The sequence below is a fragment of the Cryptomeria japonica genome, chromosome 8, assembly GCF_030272615.1.
Source record: "Cryptomeria japonica chromosome 8, Sugi_1.0, whole genome shotgun sequence".
NCBI lineage: Eukaryota > Viridiplantae > Streptophyta > Pinopsida > Cupressales > Cupressaceae > Cryptomeria > Cryptomeria japonica.
In genome coordinates, this window is record NC_081412.1 from 721426114 (window position 1) to 721447730 (window position 21617).

Consider the following 21617-nt stretch of genomic DNA (forward strand, 5'->3'; position numbering starts at 1 on the left):
AAAACAAAACTGAAAGGAAATATTTTTGGTTGATGCAAGATTGCTCATTGACCAGGGCTGCTCCGGCATCAAAAGGAAAGAAGGTAGATGACTCAATTTTATTTTCAGGGACATATTGTGCAAAAGAAAGAGACTTGGATGCAACAAAACAAAATATGGATGATCAAATGGAATATATTTTTTAATATGTGCCCTTCGACTAACAAAGAGATACAGACTTTTGTGATGGGAAAATCTCATAAGCATGTGTTGGGTAAAGGACTAGGGAGAAAGAAGAAATATTATATTAATGAGTTCAATCCCACTCTTGATCACCATCAAAAAGCGTATATAGGGGCTAATATTTGGAGAGCCAAAATTCTCATTGCTCAATTAAGAACTAAATCTCATCAACTTCGTTGTGAGACCGAGCATTGGAAAAGACCTAAAGAAATTTGGGAAGAAAGAATATGTATTTTTTGTACTTCTGGGCACCAGGAAACTGAAATACATTTCATTATAGAGTGCGATGCCTCCAAGGATAGCGGGGACAATAATATGGATACTTTGACAGTTGGCTCTTGGTATAATTTTTTCAATGAGGGGCTTGTTGAGAAGATGGGAGCGCTCATCATCACCTTGCATAAAAAGAGGATGGAACTGCAAAAGTTGGTTTGAGCAAGTGACCGTCCCATAGATTATTTTAAGCTTCGTGGACGTTAAAATTTCTTCTTCTTCTCAATCAATTAAATTACAACCTATTGATAAAAATGTCTTAAAATTACTTCTACCACTTTGAAAACAATCTCACAAACATCAGCTAAATTTTTTTTTAAGATGAACTCACTTATTATACTCAATCAATATAATTAAATTACAACCTTGATAAAAATGTCTTAAAACTACTTAACCACTTTGAAAAAATTCTCATAAACATTTTTTTATTATTATTACTTAAATAGAGCTTTAAATCAATTAACTAAATCTTCCCTGGAAACCCCGACAAACTCCATAAACCTACTCGCTGTCATTCTCTCTGAGTCTATATTCTTGGATATCTGACCTAGTATCAGTTGGGCAAATAATTTTAGGTTTTCTATTCTTTCGTCTGCACCATGAGCAAATCAGGGCAGCCCCCGGATCTAAAGAAGTGAGTAGTTATTCAAACTCAGTGGTAGTAACATTTTTTCAGTTATTTGTTATTTGAACAAAGAGTAGATGAATTTTACATATTTGGGATGGATTCTTAATAGTCATATTGTGTATATAACGATGTATGTCTAACTGGGCAAGGTTTACTCGCTGCAAACTGATTTTTAGCGTTAAAGGGTTTTATATTTTATTGTTAAATCACAAGGGTATTTAGATTTCAGTACTTAAACCCCAGGGTTTTAGAGTGTTGGGTCAATGAGCTAGGGTTTGGGCAGTTTTTTTCTTCCTCTCTTTGTTGGAATGCAGACTGACATGGTTAGCATTTGGTTTCAGGTACATGGACAAGAAACTTAACAGTAAGTTTGCATGATTCTCAATTCGTGGTTTTGTTTGCGAATCAGTTTAAATGTTTGTTTATTTTATTTATGAATTCATTAAAATGCATAAAATTTTGATTTAATTCTTTTTTAGATTAGTGGCCTTGATGAACAATGGATTTGTATCTAAAACTATGAATTTGCACCTTTTAGAATGGTGTGGTAGTTGATACTGTATACTTAATTGTATGCATTCTTCGGGTTTTATTTTTTTTTGTTTGAATTTTTGCTCTTATTTCAAGAACGTCATGTTTAATTTTGTTTACATGGAGTGTTGTGAACATGGAAAACTAGAATGTTTGGTCATGGTGTTTACGACATCTGACTGTTGTACCATTTAATGCTTATTCAAGCTGTTTCTAGTTGGAAGAAGTACTTGCAAAAGTCTGATAAAGCTGCAATAATAAAATTCACCCAGTGAAATGAAATAATATTTTGAAAGTTTATACATGGACAAGAATGGTATCGATGGATGGCACGGCTTTGGCTTTTTTCATTGTTAACGATTTCTTTGGTCTAGGGCATTAGCAGTTAATATGGCATCTTCTACTATATATTCTATCACGAATCTAAAATACCTTGATAAATTCCACTTGTGCTTTTACCTAGCTACGGAGTAGAATCTGGAAGCAGACCTGAATTCCATATGGGCTTCTGGAGAGACTTCGAGACTGCAATAAATTTACTGGGATGGAAGAAATGATTCCATTTTTACTTTTAAACTATGTTCCACTGCATTTTGTGGATAGGGATGGTGGGACAGCAGGGGACGTGTTTTGGGGATGGCAGTTTGAAGGCCATTTTTAGGGGATGTCGGATATATATGTGTGCGTGTGTGTGTGTTTTAGAGAGAGAGAAAGAGAGAGATATCTCAATAACTGATAACAACACTATCAATATGTAAATAAATCTTGAGAGCACTAGTATAACAGCATAATAAATTCCAATAAAGCAGTGTATCAGCAGTCTCAAACATCAAAATACCATGGTCTATCAATATCGAAAAGTCTCAGACATGTTTCGAAAAGTCTCGAACGTCAAAATACAACAGTCTATGAAACTAAGCCTCATTAGGGCTATCAGTATTTAAAGACTCAAAACCATCTGAGTCACTATCACTCTTTGCCTGAATTGGATCATCCAATGGTAGACTGACCAATCTTGGTTGCACCTCCTCTTCGTCGATCTGCCTAACATTTCCAGGATCCACATTCTATCGTGCATTTGGAGTCTGTCGATACTCAGTAGTCTGTGGATAATGAAGTCTCAAGGCACTATGAAGTGCAACTAGTTTTTCAGCTCATTTTGAAGTAAGCTTGTTTCTCTTGATGGAGTGGATGAAGCAATAGGTGGACCAATTCCTCTATGTCGTAGAGGAACTGGCAATTTGTGAGAGCAAACAAATGGCAAGTTTTTTCAAATCTGGTGTGTCCTTCCTATGAAATTTTCAGCATCTAATGAGGTTTATCTGTGCAATAGTGGCCCTATCTGTCCTAGCCTGTGGTTTGCTAAATGTTGGACCTTGAAGATTGGCAAATTGAAGCCACTGCTCTCGAAGAATGGTTGTTTGCTTGTTGCTATACATTTTACGAAGGGCTGTTGTAAGCCCCTCTATCGCCTCTTCATCCTCAGAAGGAAGCATTCGACTAGGTCTAGGTTCATACCACTTCGGATTAAGAGCATATGCAAGCATATTAAGTGGGATGTTTATTGGTTTCTACCTTTTTGTGACAATATGCCTAACATGCTCCTCATAGAATTGCAATTTAGGACCCTTTTGACAAATTGATTGCTTTATTTGATCAAGCATGCTATCAAAATTCTCATAGATCTCTCCTAGGCTAGGAGAGTTTGTATCTACATATCGGATTACCCCCACAATTGTTGATATGATAGAGCAAATATGTAATGTCCCCAATTTTTAAGTGATAATTAATTAAATTGTTTTTTATTAAGCTGTCAACAAAATAAATAAAATAAATAAAATAAATAAAATATATAAATGTTGACTTAATATTAATTAATATAATTAAATAATAATAAAGTAATAAAATATTATCATGATATCACTTTATAAAATATATTTCTCCATCAAGTTGGCCTATCTTCTAGATTCTTCTTGGAGATCTTTATAAGGGGGTTTGTGATGATGTTTTGGGTATGCTTGTTTTGATAAAACGGTTTATGATTTCTGGAGACGGAAACCTTTAGGAGTTGGACGGAAGGGTTGGATGAAAATCTGATTCTTCTGAAGAGGTGGATTTGTGATGGAGTTCACAGCTGTGCAAATTTGTGAAGTCCCCATTGGAGACAAATTTACAGTAATAAGCTATTTTAATAAGAGTAGGGGAATGAATTATTTCATCTTTCAGCAATAGTCTGAATCCCTATAAGTTGCTGTATATTTTATAGCTGCTAGTTATTAATATTTCTGTGAAATAATAGAGTATGACCATGGCTTTATGAATATTGGGATTATTGTGCGAAGTTGTGAGTTTGATTATTGACGACAACCTTTTTAATATTCCAAAAGATCGGTGATGGAAGTTTGATATCTATAATAAGCGGTGAACATTTGGGAGGCTAATATTGAATATATGATGTGCCGTGAATATCCAATATAAGTTGACTATCATCTATATTCAGTGATGGTTTGAATAAGATTATCTTATTTTTTCTTGGCCAACTCAGCTACCTGGGTCCATATAAGGGCAATGTATTAAGGTTGTAGCGCACAATATTACCAAGCTATTCTCCTATTCATATAGCATGACTTCTACCAAGGTCGGCATCATCCATAGTTGATATTCCTTTGCCGGAAGAAAAGGCTTGGTGTTGCAGTGAAGACGTGGCTTCCCATTGTTGATTTTTGAGAATTGAAGGCATATATATTAATCGCAGAGTTTCCATGTGTGCATATAGACACTGTGCATTTCTCAAGGATATCGGGCTTCAGTCCAGGTGCGATAATTGTCCATAAGATTCGGGAGTCTGCTGTGGAACTTATTTGCTGAAGCGCCTCCCAACGCTGAAGCAAATACACATATCGTGTCTCAGAAGTCTAGACAAAAAAGGAGTTGCCATCAAATGATAGTCGTATACAAGAAGCGTGTGTGGTATGTTCCTTATTATTAAGAATTCTGCTTATAAGATTACAGAGCTGTAATAATTGTATTAATTATTTATACTCTGAATTTATGATTCTATCACAATTTTGTACACACTAAAAGTCATATAGGCAATATCTAGCAAGTGTAACAGCAGAATCAAATCTAATATAATTTTCGAATTGTATTCTCTCATTCGTGTCATTTGAGGAAGAAAATTGCTATTTTGCTATTATTACCATTTAGGGATATTACAAAATATACTTGCAAGCAACATTTACAAATTAAAACTTTTAAAATGCATAGTAAATCAAAGTGTAACAAAATGAAAGTCTTTAAAATTTTTTCTTACTTGATATTGGTTCACCAAGTGTCATTAAGTACTCTTTCTCTCACCCCCTTCCCTTCTTCTGTCTTTGATTGAGCCCACTTTTTCGAGTCTCCACATACAACCATGGATTGTAGAGCAACCTGCACCTCCAACATCCTCTCCAACAAAGTATAATATCTAGCATATCTAGTCTCAACTGGTTTGAGGAATTCTTTCCTTGAATAAGACCATAATAGTGCAAGTGAAGTGTGATGGTTAAATACAAACATTTGTATGGTTCTAGCCTTTGCCACTACTACCTTCACCTAATCTTTCAAAGCATTATTCAAAGCATGTACACAACATGGACTCCAAAAATTATGTTTGTAAGTGCTCTCAATCATCAAACCAGCTAACTTATAAACACGAGCTGCATCTGTCACAACTTGCACAAAATGGCAAATTGGAATCAACATCCTTAAGTTCCCTATAACAATCAACAACTCTAAGAAAGTATGAACCAGTAGGGCATGTAACAATAACATTAATGGGTGGCCTATGTTGAATATCAATGCACCCATCCATGACCATGTAACAGTCAATCTTAATCCATGTTTGCCTCATCTCCTCCATCATCATGGTCGCTTTTGAATATTGTTTGTCAAGGAGGGAGGTATGTAATCTATGTTCTCTAGGGGCATAATAGGATACAATTGTCAATATATCTCTCAACATAGTTTTGAAATAAGGCGACCTTGCCAAATGAAATGGAAGAGCATGTGCATAAAAATTTTTGGCCATCGAATCATCGACTTGCTTATGTTTTTGCATTTTCATTAACCCCATCATTGAATTTTTCTCACTTGCAATGGCCTTCCTCTTCTCTCTATCACAACTCTCTCCAAATGATAGATTGGAAGAGGCATGCACATTAGTAGATGATTGTTTCTTATTGTAAGTTGTACTAGTGATTTTGTCCTCACTCTCTCCAACCATTTTTGCCATTTCAACCTCTGCTGTTCCAATGTTATTGGTTCACAAACTCTCAACAACTTTTCCACTCTCACCCACTAGATGGCTTGTAATCCTAGTAGTGTTGGTGTGTTTTTTTATGCACATGCAACTCAGAATAAAATGCCTAGAGATATCTTATTCTCTCTTGATCAAAATCTTCTATGTGCTAAATAGACAAGCTGTGTGATCACAAAGACGATTCTAAGGTTCCAGATTCATGCAAATAGTCTCAGTTGGTTTGTTGTGATATGCTGGTAATCTCAAGGGGGACTTACACAATTGTTCGAGGAGTGAATCAGTCAAAGGATTCTGTTGATTGCAGACTTTCTTCTTTTGTAATGATTTTGCAATGAATTCTTTTCAATCCTACTTCTACTAAGACTTGAAAAAAAAGGCAAAAGGATTAGGATTTAGGAAGATAATTCAACCTAATCTAATCCTATGAACTCGAGAGATGAAAATTGCAAATGTGGAATTAAAACCAATCCTTGCTTTGCCAAATTCAACAACTATACAAGAAGGGTGCAATCTTATAAGGAGTTCAAAAGGTTTTCATATTGCTCATATTCACCAACATTTTGAACAATGAATATAGCAATAGAAGTTAAGTTTTCATTTATCGATTCAAGCTAACTTTGCACGATAACTAAAAATCATATAATTATCAAAAGTATGAACACACCATTCCACATTGAGCAATTCTATCAAATCCTTCATTCAATCTAACAATTTGAAAATGAAATCTATTCTATTGAGAGCTAAGAAATCATGCTAACTTGCAAAAGTAGACAAGAATTCACCAACAATTGAATAATGAATTATGTCTCAGCACTTAAGAAGTATAATTACAACAATTTCTCAGAAATCTCTGCCCTAACAAATGAGAGGAGGGTTTATATAGGCACCCCATTACAAAGCAATGACCCAGATTGATCCAAGGTCAATGACCAAGATTAACAAATAAAACCCTAATTAGGGCTACTTGCAAAAAAAATCCTTTTGGCCAATGGGAAAATTACAGCACTTTGGATAACCAATGAGAAAATAGGAGCTGCTTGTGTGAGTCTTGTTCATTGCACTTGGACAGGTCTGACTTGGAACCCTTGGATTGGTTGATTGATGACTAGGATGCCACCTCAACTTGCCTAGCAGATTTGATTCCCCATTATGAAGAAGTGTTCATACCTTAGGCAATATCTCTTGATACTCAACACTGTTCCAATTGCTTGATGTGAAGAAGCATATTCCCAAATTGCATCATCTTGGATGATCAAGTTTCTAACTTTGATGAATTCTTCTGAAACTATCTTCCTTGATCATGAAATTCCTTGCCTTGGACTTAGATTCCCGGGTGGAGTTTTTGACTTCATGTTGCGACGTTCTTCAACCAAGATTACCTCGTGTTGACATCCACTTCTTGAAAACATGAAAAATTCCTAAATTAGAAAAAATAGGCATGATGTCTACTTGATGAATTTCAAAAGATAACTCCGTTTTTCCGATTAAATTCTTGAAATGAAACCCAAAATCAGACTAAGTCAAGTCTGAAGATGAAAGTTAGAGTTAGGAAAAACTTTGTAAATTATGAAATTAAGTCCGATTATGTACTTCAGGAACGAAAATCAGACTTCTAAACATTCCTAGATTTAAAATCAGACTTTGAACTTGGAAAACTCTAGAATTTGTGAAATTAAGTCCGACTCTTGAAATTTCTTCCTTCAAAATTGAAGAAGCATGAAAAAGCAATATGAAACTTGAAGAATTTGTGAGAGAAAGTCCGTGTGTAGGCCTGAGAATCAAAATTCAAACTGAGAAAAGTGCTCCAAAAGGACTGGAATTTAGAGAATATGCCTTAACAAACGCTTCTAGACCTGCAAGAATTGAAGAAGGATGGCTTCAAACTGTCTGAATCCCTTCTTGAATTTGCTGTGAACCTGCAATTACACTTCTAATTCGCCTTGCAACTCAGAAAAGAAGCTTAGAAAAGTTTGAACTCATAAGGATGAAGAGAAAAATTGTGAATAGTGAATTGCCAAGGATGTTGTCTTATAGGGAGTTCGAACTTGCTCTTGCCTTGTTTTTGTGTTTTAATGAGCTTTAATGGTAATGAATGTAGTCATAATTTGCTCTTCAAGTTGAACCTTCCTGGGTTTTTTTGTTTTTGCATTTGAAAACTTATTGGCCATTTCATTTATTTCCTTCTAGAAGCCTTCATCTTTGGCAAATTCCTTGTGTTCAGCTTTTTGTGTTTTAATTCCTCGTGTTCAGCTTTTTGTCTTATAGGGAGTTCGAACTTGCTCTTGCCTTGTTTTTGTGTTTTAATGAGCTTTAATGGTAATGAATGTAGTCATAATTTGCTCTTCAAGTTGAACCTTCCTGGGTTTTTTTGTTTTTGCATTTGAAAACTTATTGGCCATTTCATTTATTTCCTTCTAGAAGCCTTCATCTTTGGCGAATTCCTCGTGTTCAGCTTTTTGTGTTTTAATTGTATTTATTTATTTTTTGTTCTTTTTCTAAATTTTTCCCCTCATGGGTTAGGCGAATTCCTTCACGTGCCTTGCTTTTTTGCTTTATTCCATTTCCATCTTGCCAAAAAATTCTCAAATTCTTCTCCTTATGTCTTGTGCGAATTTCCTTGTGCTTTATTTCTTCTTTCCTTGCCATATTTCCAAACATGACTTATGTGAATTCTTTCATGTGCTTAGCTTTTTTTGTTTTAATCTTTTCACCTCCAACACTTAGGTGAATTTTCCTTGAATTTCACTTTCACTTTAATCCATTTTACCCTCAACAATCTCTTTCCTTCACCTAGGGTGGACTTTGCACATGACTAGGAATTGACTTCTTGAAATGACCCCCTTGTTTTTTGATTTATTAACACATCAAAGCAACCGTTAAGGTTAGGAAAATGAAAACAAGAGAGCAAGAGACAAACACAAATACCCTCGGAAAACCTCCAAGGAGGAAAAACCCAGCACTAAAGACCCACAGGTCAGATTATGTTTTCAATCTTAATTGCACCAATACAATACTTAGCTTGATTCTCCAGATCTGATCCTTTTTAGTATATCAGATCTGCCCTTCTAAATGCACCAAGTCTGCACCAAAATGCCTTATATCGTCTTGAACAAGTTCTCACAATCCTCTTCTATATTTCGCACCTTTAGTTGCAGAGCTATTGCACCAAGTCTGCACCAAAATGCCTTATATCCTCTTGAACAAGTTCGCACAATCCTCTTCTTATATTTCACACCTTTAGTTGCAGAGCTATTTCACTGATTGCATGAGAGATGAAGTGAGTGAATTGAGTTTTCATTTTAACTTTATTTATATGAGCATTTAACTGATATACTCCAAATCGGCCTTATCATTTTGGCGCCAATTTGTTTTATTGAGGCGTGGTGCATATTTAATGTGGCGTGGAGATATGGGGCCAGTCTTGTCTTGGGGGCAGTTACCCCTTTAAGATAGGACCTAGTCCTATGTGGGTTCGGATGTTGCCTTAAGGCAATCCGAACCCATCTTACCTAGTTATAAACAACACTCCCTCTTAATTAGGGAAGAGGAGAATACATAATCTGAACCTTTAGAGTTCCATCTAGCACACAAACATAGAATGGATCTAGCACACAAGCATATAATTATATCTTCCACCTAGCACACGAGCATAGGATGGTTCTAGCACACACGCATAGATTGGATACTTTTCATTCTTGCACACAAGCAAAAAATGATCAAAGCACTGCAGATAGAGTCACTAAGATTGAAACTCCCTCAGGGTTTCATTTTCCACAATACCAAGTCTGTCTCTGAAGTATTAGAACTTCACTCTGGATAAGGGTTTGGTAAGGATATCTGCAACCTGTTCATCTGTGCTAATGTACTTAGTTGAATGGTGCCTCTTTGCACCATATCCCGAATGAAGTGATAGTGCGTTTCCACATGTTTGGACCGGTCATGGAACACAGGATTTACTGACATCTTTATACAACTTTGATTATCACAATGAATGGTGGTAGGACCATTAGATTTACCAAATAATCCAACAAGGAGTTTGCAAAGCCTTACTGCTTCTCTGGATGCAATAGATGCCGCAATGTACTCAGCTTTTGCAGTGCTTAATGCTACCGAAGATTGCTTTCTACATGCCCAAGAGATTACTGTAGAGCCCAATTTGAAGCAGATACCCGAAGTACTTTTCCTGTCCTTGACACTTCCTGCCCAATCTGAATCTGAATAGCCTTCCAAGAAGATTGAGGTATTAAGTGAATACTTCAACCCATAACCAATAGTGCCACGTAGGTATCTTAGAATGTGCTTGGCAGCAACCAGGTGAACAAGTTTAGGCAAGCTCATGAACTGACTGGGGGCATTCACAACATAACAGATATCTGGCCTATTATTGACTAGATACATCAAGGATCCAATCAACTGCCTGTACTCAGATGGATCTGCAAAATTAGAGTTAGCTGCAGAAACACTTAACTTCTTTAAGTTAGATTCCATAGGAGTAGACATGGGTTTACAATCCATCACTCTAAATCTTTTCAGAATATCAATAGTATACTTTCCTTGACTTAGAAAAATTTCATTGGATTTTTGCCATACTTCTAACCCTAGGAAGTAATGCATTAGTCCTAAATCCTTCATTTCAAATTCTGAGGCTAATTCTTTCTTACATCTTATGATTAATTTATTTTCACCTGTGAGAAATAAATCATCCACATACAAAACCAAAATAAGCATATCATCATTATAAATCTTCAAGTAAATGTTAGCATCAACATCATTCTTAGGAAATCCTAAGCTTAGTAAGTACTTATCAATTCTTTCATACCAAGCAGGAGGAGCCTGTTTGAGCCCATATAAGCCTTTCTTCAACCTGCAAACATGAGAATCTCTTTTATGGATTACATAACCTTCTGGTTGCTCAATACAGACTTCTTCGTCAATGACACCATTGAGGAAGGTTGTCTTAACGTCCATTTGATGCAGCTCCCAACCTTTGATTGCAACAATAGCTATTATAGATCTAATAGAAGTATATCTAGCAACAGGAGCAAAAGTTTCTTCATAATCTATTCCTTCTTTTTGAGAAAAACCACGAGCTACAAATCTAGCTTTATATTTTTCAATACTACCATCAACATTATGCTTAATTTTAAACAACCATTTAGAAGAAACAACAGACTTACCTTTGGGTCTGGGTACAATGTCCCATACATCATTCTTGATGATAGACCCATACTCTTCATCCATGGCTGATTTCCAAGCATGATGGGACATAGCTTCTTCGACATTGTGAGGTTCAGACTCAATGATATTACACATCACAGAAATGTAGTTGGCGTGATTTTGGAGTCTCTTGCTATCTCTAAAGGTTCCTCTGGGAGCAGCAAATCCTTCAGCATCTTGAATCGTGTTTCTAACCCAAAGTGGTCTCTTCTTGCAGACCACAATATCCTTAGGTATATCAGTAGAGTCCATGGGTTCTGCTGGGTCATCCTGAACTTCCTGATCCGGAAGGTCAGTGGACTCCTTCTGTATGTCAGGGTTAGCATCAACTTTTGCATCAACTTTTGAATCTTGATTTTCAATCACCATATCATTATTATTAGATAATGAACCTTTAGATCTTTTGAAAGCAATATCTTCTTCAAAAGTTACATTTCTACTTACCTCAACATACCTTTGACCTGAAATGTAGATCCTGAAGGCTTTGGAAGATTCACTGTATCCCACTAAGATGCCTTTTTTTCTAGGGGGATCCAACTTGGTTCGTTTTTCTTTAGGCACATGAACATACACTGGGCTCTCGAATATCCTTAGGTGGCTGATGTTAGGTTTGATTCCTGTAAAGGCTTCTTCAGGAGTTACATCCTGTAGAGCACGATGAGGACATCTATTCTGAATGTAAACTGCTATTTTGGATGCTTCCGCCCATAGAAAAGGTTGCAGGTCTTGATCATGACTCATGGCTCTTGCAGCTTCAACAATGGTCCTGTTCTTTCTTTCAGTAACTCCATTTTGCTGAGGATTGTAGGGAACACAAAACTCCCTCTTAATTCCTGCCTTAATACAGAAATCATAGAAATTACCTGAGGTGTACTCACCTCCATTGTTAGACCTTAAACATTTAATTCGATTTCTTGTAGTGTTTTCAACTAAGGCTTTGAATTCTTTAAATCTGTTCAGGACTTCTTCAGATTCTTTAGATTTAAGAAAGTAAATCCATGTTTTCCTAGAGAAATCATCTATGAAGATAACATAATAAAAGAAGCTGCTAGGAGATGCTACAGACATAGGACCACATAAATATGAATGAATAAGTTCTAACTTTTCTTTAGCCCTACTATCACTTTTATGAAAAGGGTTCTTTACGTTCTTACCCATTGCACAACCTTTACAAGCATCATGATGAGGTAAACTAAGTTTAGGCATACCTTTAACCATTTTACCGAGAGTGGGAAGAGCTTGAAAGTGTAGATGTCCAAGTCTTCTATGCCATAGCTCGCATGATTCAGGGGCCTCATGGATAAGAGCTTGAATTGGATTAGCTACAAGCTTATATAAACTATCACATCTATTTCCAATAACACGAGCAGTTTTGAAATTAGATTTCTTAGACCAAGCAAGTACTTTCCCTTCAAAAAATGCTATTTGCAAACCCTTATCTTCTAAGGCAGAAATGGAAATAAGATTTCTTTTAATACCAAGTACAAAAAGGATATCACAGAGTTGTAAGGAAATACCAGAATCTAGTTTTAAAGAGGTAGTACCAGAACCTTTTACCGAGTATCGAGCATCATCACTGATTACCACATGAAGGTTGGTATCCTTTTCAATCAGATCTGAAAGATGCTCACGAAAACCTGAGATGTTTGGAGGCACCACTGTCAATTATCCAAGTATCACTGTCCGTAGGAACATTGCTTGATAGAGCAGAGATAAGAAGATAATCCTCACTTTGTTCAGCAACTTCATTTAAATTGACTTCCCTTTCCTTGGGATCATTTTGACAATCTTTGGCATAGTGACCATACTTATCACATCTGAAGCAACGAATGTGAGAGGAATCTCTTGACTTCTTCCTTGGATCATAGGAGGAGGATCTAAAATCTTTGCTTCTCTTTTCTTTCTTCCAATGTCCACCTTTCCTAGATTTAGCTAAGAGAACATGATTATCATCTTTGTGAGAGTTCTTGAGTTTTCCTCATACTTTAATTCGAGATTCCTCTTCAATGCAATCAGATTGAAGACGCTCAAAGTTGGGACGATCAGCTCTTCCATCAATGCTATGAATGAATGGTTCCCATTCATCAGGTAGACCATTTAATGCAATCATAACAAGATCTTTATCCGAAATTTGGCAATCAAGAGTACTTAGCTTGTCCTTTAGTTCATTGATCTTCATGAAGTAGGCCATGATTGAGTCTTCTTCTTTCATTTTCATGTGAAGAAGCTGCTGCCTTAGAGCAAAAGCCCTGCTGAGGTTTTTGACTTCATACATCCCTTCCAAGTGTTTGATCATTTCCCTGGCAGACACAAATTTTGATATGACAGTGACAAGATGATTCTTGACGGATTCAATTATGATCTTCCTAGCCTTGAGGGAGTCTTTCTTGAACTGCTTCAGCTCTTCAGCATCTTTAGGAGGGGACAACCTTTCTTCTTCTACGAATTTCAGCAGATCATTCTCTTCAAGGATCAATAGATTACGGACTTTCCAAGCAGCAAAATCAAGGGCTCCATCAAGTCTATCGTTAGCCCTCAAACCTGACATTTTAATCTAAAAACAAACAGCAACTATATGCAACAAATGATTTACTAAAATCTGAAGTTAGTGACACCTTAGCTTTGATACCATGTTAAATTTGTGCCCTAGTTCAGTAATCAGATTTCTAACATTTAATTATTTGTTAATATTAAGTAAACCATAATCAAGTAAATCCAAGAATGAAAACAAGAGAGCAAGAGACAAACACAAATACCCTGGGAAAACCTCCAAGGAGGAAAAACCCAGCACTAAAGACCCACAGGTCAGATTATGTATTCAATCTTAATTGCACCAATACAATACTTAGCTTGATTCTCTAGATCTGATTCCTTTTAGTAATATTAGATCTGCCCTTCTAAATGCACCAAGTCTGCACCAAAATGCCTTATATCCTCTTGAACAAGTTCGCACAATCCTCTTCTATATTTCGCACCTTTAGTTGCAGAACTATTGCACCAAGTCTGCACCAAAATGCCTTATATCCTCTTGAACAAGTTCGCACAATCCTCTTCTTATATTTCACACCTTTAGTTGCAGAGCTATTTCGCTGATTGCATGAGAGACAAAGTGAGTGAATTGAGTTTGCATTTTAACTTTATTTACATGAGCATTTAACCCATATACTCCAAGTCGGCCTTAATCATTTTGGCGCCAATTTGTTTTATTGAGGTGTGGTGCATATTTAATGTGGCGTGGAGATATGGGGCCGGTCTTGTCTTGGGGGCATGTTACCCCTTTAAGATAGGACCCAGTCCTATGTGGGTTCGGATGTTGCCTTAAGGCAATCCAAACCCATCTTACCTAGTTATAAACAACACTTATGTATTGTGCGAATTTCCTTGTGCTTTATTTCTTTTTTCCTTGCCATATTTCCAAACATGACTTATGTGAATTCTTTCATGTGCTTAGCTTTTTTTGTTTTAATCTTTTCACCTCCAACACTTAGGAGGTGAATTTTCCTTGAATTTCACTTTCACTTTAATCCATTTTACCATCAACAATCTCTTTCCTTCACCTAGGGCGGACTTTGCACATGACTAGGAATTGACTTCTTGAAATGACCCCCTTACTTGTTTTTTGATTTTTTAACACATCAAAGCAACCGTTAAGGTTAGGAAAATGAACTACAATGCTGCTGAAAGGTAACCCTTCCACTTTTTGTTCACCAAGAGTCCAATATGGGAAGGTGAGAGCATACGGTGAATAGGGGATCGTTAGCTCCAAAGACAAACTGAAGTTCAATGCTGGGCGGCAAGCCAGCCCCTTCCGCTTACGCAACGGGTAAGAACAACTCAAATCTAAAATCACTCTACCACTTTCTAGTGGGACGACAACTATTACAATACTGAAAATGATATCACTCAACCACTTATTCAGCGGGAGGACAATTATTACAGTACGGAAAGTAAAATCACTCAACCACTTATTTAGCGGGAGGACTTTGAAAACCGATTGAAGTAATAGCTAGGCGGCTAAGCCATCCTCTTCCCACTTCTACAGTGGGAAATACAAAATGTTAAATGCCATAAGCAAAGGCTGATCAATACTATTGATTTCAGCGTTACAATGAGAGCATTAGCTTGTATATTACAATAGAAAATTGATATCTAATCACACCAAAATGTTAGGAATGGATCCTCTAACAAATATGAGTTATCCAGCATATGGACGGTAACCAAATAGGTAAATAATTCAGGTCTGATATAAAGAACAGCTAACTGAAATAACAGACCAGCAATGAGAGAAATCACCTAAATGCTCATAACTTTACCCACACACCTCCGAATGACTTGAAATCAAGTGCGAATGATCTCTGAAGAGAAGGTGCCCAAGCCAAAGTCAACAACTCGCTACAAATCTGAACCAATATCACTGCATGCTTTCCAAGGCAGCCACCAGTATGGTACGACCAGGCAAGGAGGGCAATTTCGTCTAGAAAATCCGAATCAACACCAAAATCCACGAAACTTAGCAAAATGGATCGCCTAACCAAGAGGAAAACAAAGGAAGAATACCTAGAAACAACGATTGAACTCTTAGAGACTTGTGAATGAATTTCACGTTCAGTACCACACAAAACAGTAACTCCAAAACTGAAAACAACACTCAAAATCAGAAAACAACAAATATCTTCATCTTCACTAAAGCTCAATCTGATCCTTTGAATGAGAAACAGTCACAATATTAAGCTAGGGGCTATCTTTCAAGCTCGAAATTGAAGGTACTAGGAGGTATGCATCCGTCGAAGCAAGAGTCTGGAATAATTTCGACAACACTTTGTTATAATAGCAATGGATACCAAAAACAAGAGCCCAACACATGAAATGAAATGAAATCACATGCCAACTTGGACACCCAAATCAATATAATATTTGCCTTTATTTTAAATCATATTTTCCTCCAAAAGGGATGCCAAAATAAACTATTGCTTGGACACTTTAAAGGTTATAATCTTTAAATGAAATATCTCCAAAATGGATGCCTACCTTATGTCTTGAAAATGATACTTTATAAAAAATATCAATAAAGTGCATTATGGTGTCCAAAGTAAATAAGTGAATTATTACATAAAATTAATTTTTTATTCCTAAGGTATCCATCTTGCCTTATTGATAATTCACTTATAAAATATTTTTCCTCAACCATGAATTCGCCCAACATAAGCTCAGACTTGCCAAAATAGCTCCAAAAATGCTGGAAGACCAACTGCTCAAATTAATCTATTGGAAATAGCCATCTGAATAGACTTGCTGAAACCTTACTAAAAATAGCATATTGCTAAAAATATAAGTGTGTCCAAATGCATTTTAACCACAATTTAAGCAGCCGTCACAACTTACTAAAAATAGTAAGTCTGGAAAAGTCTTTAGATTCATTTGCATGTCACACCATCGCAAAGCTCTCTGAAAACCCCAAAAAACCCCCAAAATGAGCTGTCCTTGCCCCCACTTACTAAAAATAGTAAGTTTACCAAACTCCACTGATTGCTACGCATGTACCATCATTGCGAAGCTTTCTGTAAACCTAGTAGGAATTTAGAATCAAAACTGTAAAACTCCAACATGCAAGCCGCCCAAAAATGCCAAAAGATCCTCCTAGAAAATAGGAAACCCTAATTTTGCCTCTGACTGACCAATGGGTCTCAGAATTGGCCAACAGTCCCAAAAACAAACTAGAGCGAAAAAGGGGACATTACACTTCTCACATGGTGGGGCAGACTTGATCATTGGTTTAAGAAGTTTTCCACCTAGCTAGGGCAGATTTGATGTCTTGCCAATGAACTTTCATCTTCACCTTGGGCAGACTTTGCCTGATCATAGGGAACTTTTGATGCTTGCTTGGGCGGACTTGCCGTGAGGTTGAGGAACTTTGTCATGAGGTAGGGCGGAGTTGCTATGTGCTTTTGGAAATCAAGGAAATTCTTCCTATGGCAGGGCGAACTTGATCATAGATCGGAAATTACTTTCATGGATAGACGATCTTGGTGATTTGAACGATGAAATTTCCTGATTTGAAAATATCCTCTGGGTTTGACTGTAATTCCAAACATGGCTTATTTTGGATGCATTCTTTTGATTAGACACTTCCCTTGACCCTGAAGCCATCTATGATCTTAGAAAAAGCAAAAAAGCAACTTCCTATTTTTAGGAAAAACAACTTTCTATTTTTAGAAAAAAGCAGACCGAAAAAGTAGGTTCCCAAATTGGCCCCAAAATGCCAAAACAAAGCTTTCTAAATATAGAAATTTAGAAAAAAACAAATTTCCTAAAAAATAGGAAGTTGTTAGAATTGACCTTGGGAAATTGCGATTTTACTCCTTCAACCTTTCTGAGCACATTCATGACGTTAGAATGCTCTTCTGACCATTCCTTCGCTTTACTGGCTTTGGTGACTCTTTTCAAATTCTGAAAAACTTGACTCATTTGCAGATGCGAGAGAAATTGGAGACAAAACCCTAAGATGCCAAACCCCTAATCTAAAAAGCGAAAACTAGGGTGTCCCCATTTGCAATGGGGTGATGTGTGAAAACGTCACAAGTAGCTCCCATGGTAATGAGTGCTGCAAACATGACAAAGCCACTTCTTGCCGCCCCCTGTATTTTTACCCATGTTGGCGGACACATTTGTGGTAAACTGAAGCAATGGTTTTTTGGGGTTGAAAGGGACTTTAGCAAATTTTTGAAGAGAGGATGAAGGGAATGCATAACAGTCTTGTGGAATAGAAGCTGAGGTTTGATGCTCAGAAATAGAGGAAGGGTCCACTGCCATTGTGTTCATTTCATTTTCATTTTCACTACCCTCATGACTGTCGCTACTGCTGCTGCTCATTTTGCGGTGTTTTTGTTTATGGTTGAAAGTTTGAAACCAAATCAATGAAAATATTTTCAATCTACAGACTTACTAACAAGCTAAAAACTTAGAAAACTAAAAAAAATAACATTCTTGGCTGTAGCTTCACACTTGCAGCTGATAAGTTGTTTCAGACTTGAAGCAAAACAAAAATCAGTCCAATATCTCCTCTAATCAGTCCAATCTCTCCTCTCAATCAGTCCAATCTCTTCTCCAAGAACGAAACTCTCTCAGCAAGGAGCAAAAACTGAGCAAATGAAGGTGAAATAGTGGTAAAACAGTTTGTTGGGTTATTGTTTGTTTTACCTATTAGACTTTAGCTCGAACTAGGGTTTTAGTGTGGTGTGGGAGTGTTTGTGGGACCCCCATGCCACATTAGAAGAAACTTTTAAAAAAAAATGCTTATTTTTTTGTTTTTTATTTGGCAGAATGGTCTCCAGATTTGGGGGACACCTAGCCATCCCCGCGCAGTTTGGTGATGTTTCCTGCCAATTTCCAGACAGGGGGGATGGCAGTTGGACGTCCCCTTGATATCCTGTTGTCCCTGAAATGCCTAGGGGACGAGGACACCGACTTCCAGGGCAGGGGACACGTCGCTGTGTATCCTTGCTTTTAAATTTAAACTAACCAGTTCAAGTGGATTCAAAATATAGAAAGGTCCACACTAGCTTCCCTTTTAGGAATAATAAATTAGACTGGGACAGTGGAAGGAATAAAACAAAATGGTAATGAAAAATATTAGTTAGTAAACAATACTCATAGATGTTTGTACAAAAGTTAAGCAAAATCTAGGTATTGGCTCCTGCAAATGGGGTACTTGAAATCCAGTTGCTAGCTTCTTGTAAAACTCAAGTGACTGTTTTAAGACTGCATTCTTGTTTCCTGTTCTACAAAGAATGTTGACGGATGTACACAAGGAGGTTAAGTGGGACAAGAATTGTAAGTGTTTTTTATTTTGGAATAATGTACAAACTATGTGAATTTCTCATCGATAATTATCTTGTACAATATATTAAATCAGTAGTGTAGACATTGGAATGCTCTCTTTATGCTGTTTTGTTGTTCAGTTATATGGTATCGGGTGTATTTCTGCCTTCTATGTGTATAAAGTATAGACATTATTGGCTTTCATGTTTTCTAGCCTTCTGTGATTGCATATCTTATGCTGCTTCTTTTAGCTATATTTTTTTCATGCATTCACTATGTCAAATTTAATGCAGTGACATCCATAGAAATATCTTTTCATTAGATCAACAAGAAACTCTTTTGTATTAGTTTAACAAACAATTGCATCCTTGAGATTGGTCTTTAATGTGTAAATGTGTTATGGATTTGTCTGGATTATATCTTTTATTGTAGGAGACCAAAATAATTCTAGGATTATGCCAATTTAATATGAATTGCTGATCTAAAAACTGTACTCCTAATCAGCTCACCAATTATGGATTTTAACCTAGTAAGTACTCAAACCACCTTAGAATGAGCAATAATTAGTATTTACAGTCTTATATCGATGGGATGGTCATATATGTGCATGCAAACAGCCTCATACAAGCATAGAAACTAAGGAACAGCGATAAGAACCATGGCAATGACTTGGACAAATTTTTTGACCTGGAGAAATCCTAAAAAGGGAGAAAACTCCAGTTTGGGGGCAAATTATTTCTCATCTCCATTATGTTGCAGTCATGTACAATTAAGTACACTATATAGAAGGTCAGAACATGACATATGAAGCTCAACAAATTACCAGAGCACTCCAAGATAACATCATTCTTCTGCTCTGCTCTAAAACTCTGCTCCGATGGTGTCTTAGTCTGCAAAATCTCTTGCTCTACAGGTAAACATGTGTACCAACCCATGTGCAGCCATCAAAACTGATAAAAATATTAAATAACCTCCTGCATCTTTCCTACTAGTGCGGGCATGCTTCTCAAAGAAATGGTTTACTGACCGGAAATGAGTTTGCCGTTTCTCCAGGAAATAGTTTACTGACCAGAAACGAGTTTGCTATTTCTCCAGGAAATAGTTTACCCCTTCTCAAAGAAATATTTTGCTGCTCTTAAAGAAACACTTCATCTCTTCTGACAAATTTGCTGGGGCAAATGTCTGTTTGCTGCATCAGTTTACAAGTTCACCAGGATGTTTTGTCTGTTTGCCACCCGTGTAAGTGGTGTACTTATCCAAAATTTAAAAAACACAGTTTTCAGATCTGCACACAAGTCTGTCTTCTTCCTCAGGATGCTCCAGATCATCCCTAGTCTTTAACATCCCTGCATACAAGTCCTTGATCCAAAAGTGACGAAAACCAACTCATTCTCACAAATGGATCCTTGCCTAGTCTTGCTTCAGTGAAATGGAGAGAAATTAAGCTTTCAATTGTAGTGAGGATCTTATTTCAGATCAATAGCCAATTCAAACATTTCTATTTTCTTGCTTATGGGGAAACACATTATTCTAGCGCTACAAATTATCTTGTGTATATTTGTCTGGAAGTGATAGGAGTTATATTCAAGTACTCTTTATCTGATTCTTTCTGATGTTTTGTTACCAATATAGCTAGGAAAATTTGTCTGTATTTGAGGTTGAGCCCAGTGACAATTAACACTGTTATTAGAGTGTTAAGCAGCCATTATTTTGGTAGTTATTCTTCATCTAATACATTATCACCTTTTTGACTCCAGTAAAGCTGAATGCAAACCGCATGGTGGTTGGTACTTTGCGAGGATTTGACCAGTTCATGAACCTGGTCCTGGATGGTACTGTTGAAATTAACGGCAATGAAAGGAATGAGATTGGCATGGTGGTAGGTCTCAATCCAATTGTATCTTTGACTTATTTTAATACTAAGAAGATTTTTGAACAACTAATAGAAGTCTGATTGACTATGAGAATTTTCTTTTGCAGGTAATTAGAGGCAATAGTGTTGTAATGATTGAAGCTTTGGAACCAGTCAACAGGGGTTAACGTTATTGTGATGATACCTTTGTAATTGATCGATTTAGCTACATAGAACTTCTATAATCAATTTTCCACTTGGTTAAAATGCTATAGTGAATTGCCAATAAGCATGGTAATCTTTTTTGGGTTTTCTATTTGGAATTAATGACACGAATGCTCTATATGCCCTTTAAGAGCTTGAAGATGAGTGAATTCATTTGTACATTTATTTGCAGATGGCAAGTGTGAAGGAAGCTATTGAATTCTTGTACTTAGTTAATTGATTCTAGATATTATCCACACCATATTATGTTTCTCAAAATTAGCATGGACTGTTAAAATTGCACTGGTTGTAAGTTTTTTTTGCAGGATTAAATCTCAGACATCTCTATTCTCATTATCAACATGATTCTAGTGAGTGTTATGATTGTATACGATATTTGTTAGTGGTATGATTGCATACGATATTTGTTAAGGATTGTTATACGCACACGATGTTTTTCATCTATCAAGCTGATGTTATGTTTGAATGTGATGCCTTCTTCCTTTATTTTTGGTTGCTTTCATCTTTTTACGGTGCTTTTTTCATGGGCCTCTGCTACCATCGAGTGA

The 21617-nt window shown here is 36.5% G+C and overlaps 1 protein-coding gene across 1 annotated transcript; it reads left to right on the plus strand.

The window, feature by feature from the left end:
• Positions 1 to 950: 950 nt before the first annotated feature.
• On the plus strand, positions 951 to 21310 carry LOC131074213 (probable small nuclear ribonucleoprotein G). The gene is made up of 4 exons (XM_058010774.2): positions 951 to 1129; positions 1465 to 1487; positions 20750 to 20871; positions 20973 to 21310. Exons 1-4 carry the CDS (start codon positions 1095 to 1097, stop codon positions 21030 to 21032), a joined length of 240 nt encoding a protein of 79 aa, XP_057866757.1. The 5' UTR covers positions 951 to 1094; the 3' UTR covers positions 21033 to 21310.
• The last annotated feature ends 307 nt before the right edge of the window (positions 21311 to 21617 follow it).

What these genes read in the sequence shown, in the direction of transcription:
- LOC131074213 (XM_058010774.2), top strand. Translation starts at nt 1,095, where the DNA reads ATGAGCAAATCAGGGCAGCCCCCGGATCTAAAGAA. An exon ending in CAGCCCCCGGATCTAAAGAA is followed by an intron (nt 1,130 to 1,464) that starts GTGAGTAGTTAT and finishes ATTTGGTTTCAG; the next exon opens with GTACATGGACAAGAAACTTA. An exon ending in CATGGACAAGAAACTTAACA is followed by an intron (nt 1,488 to 20,749) that starts GTAAGTTTGCAT and finishes TTTTGACTCCAG; the next exon opens with TAAAGCTGAATGCAAACCGC.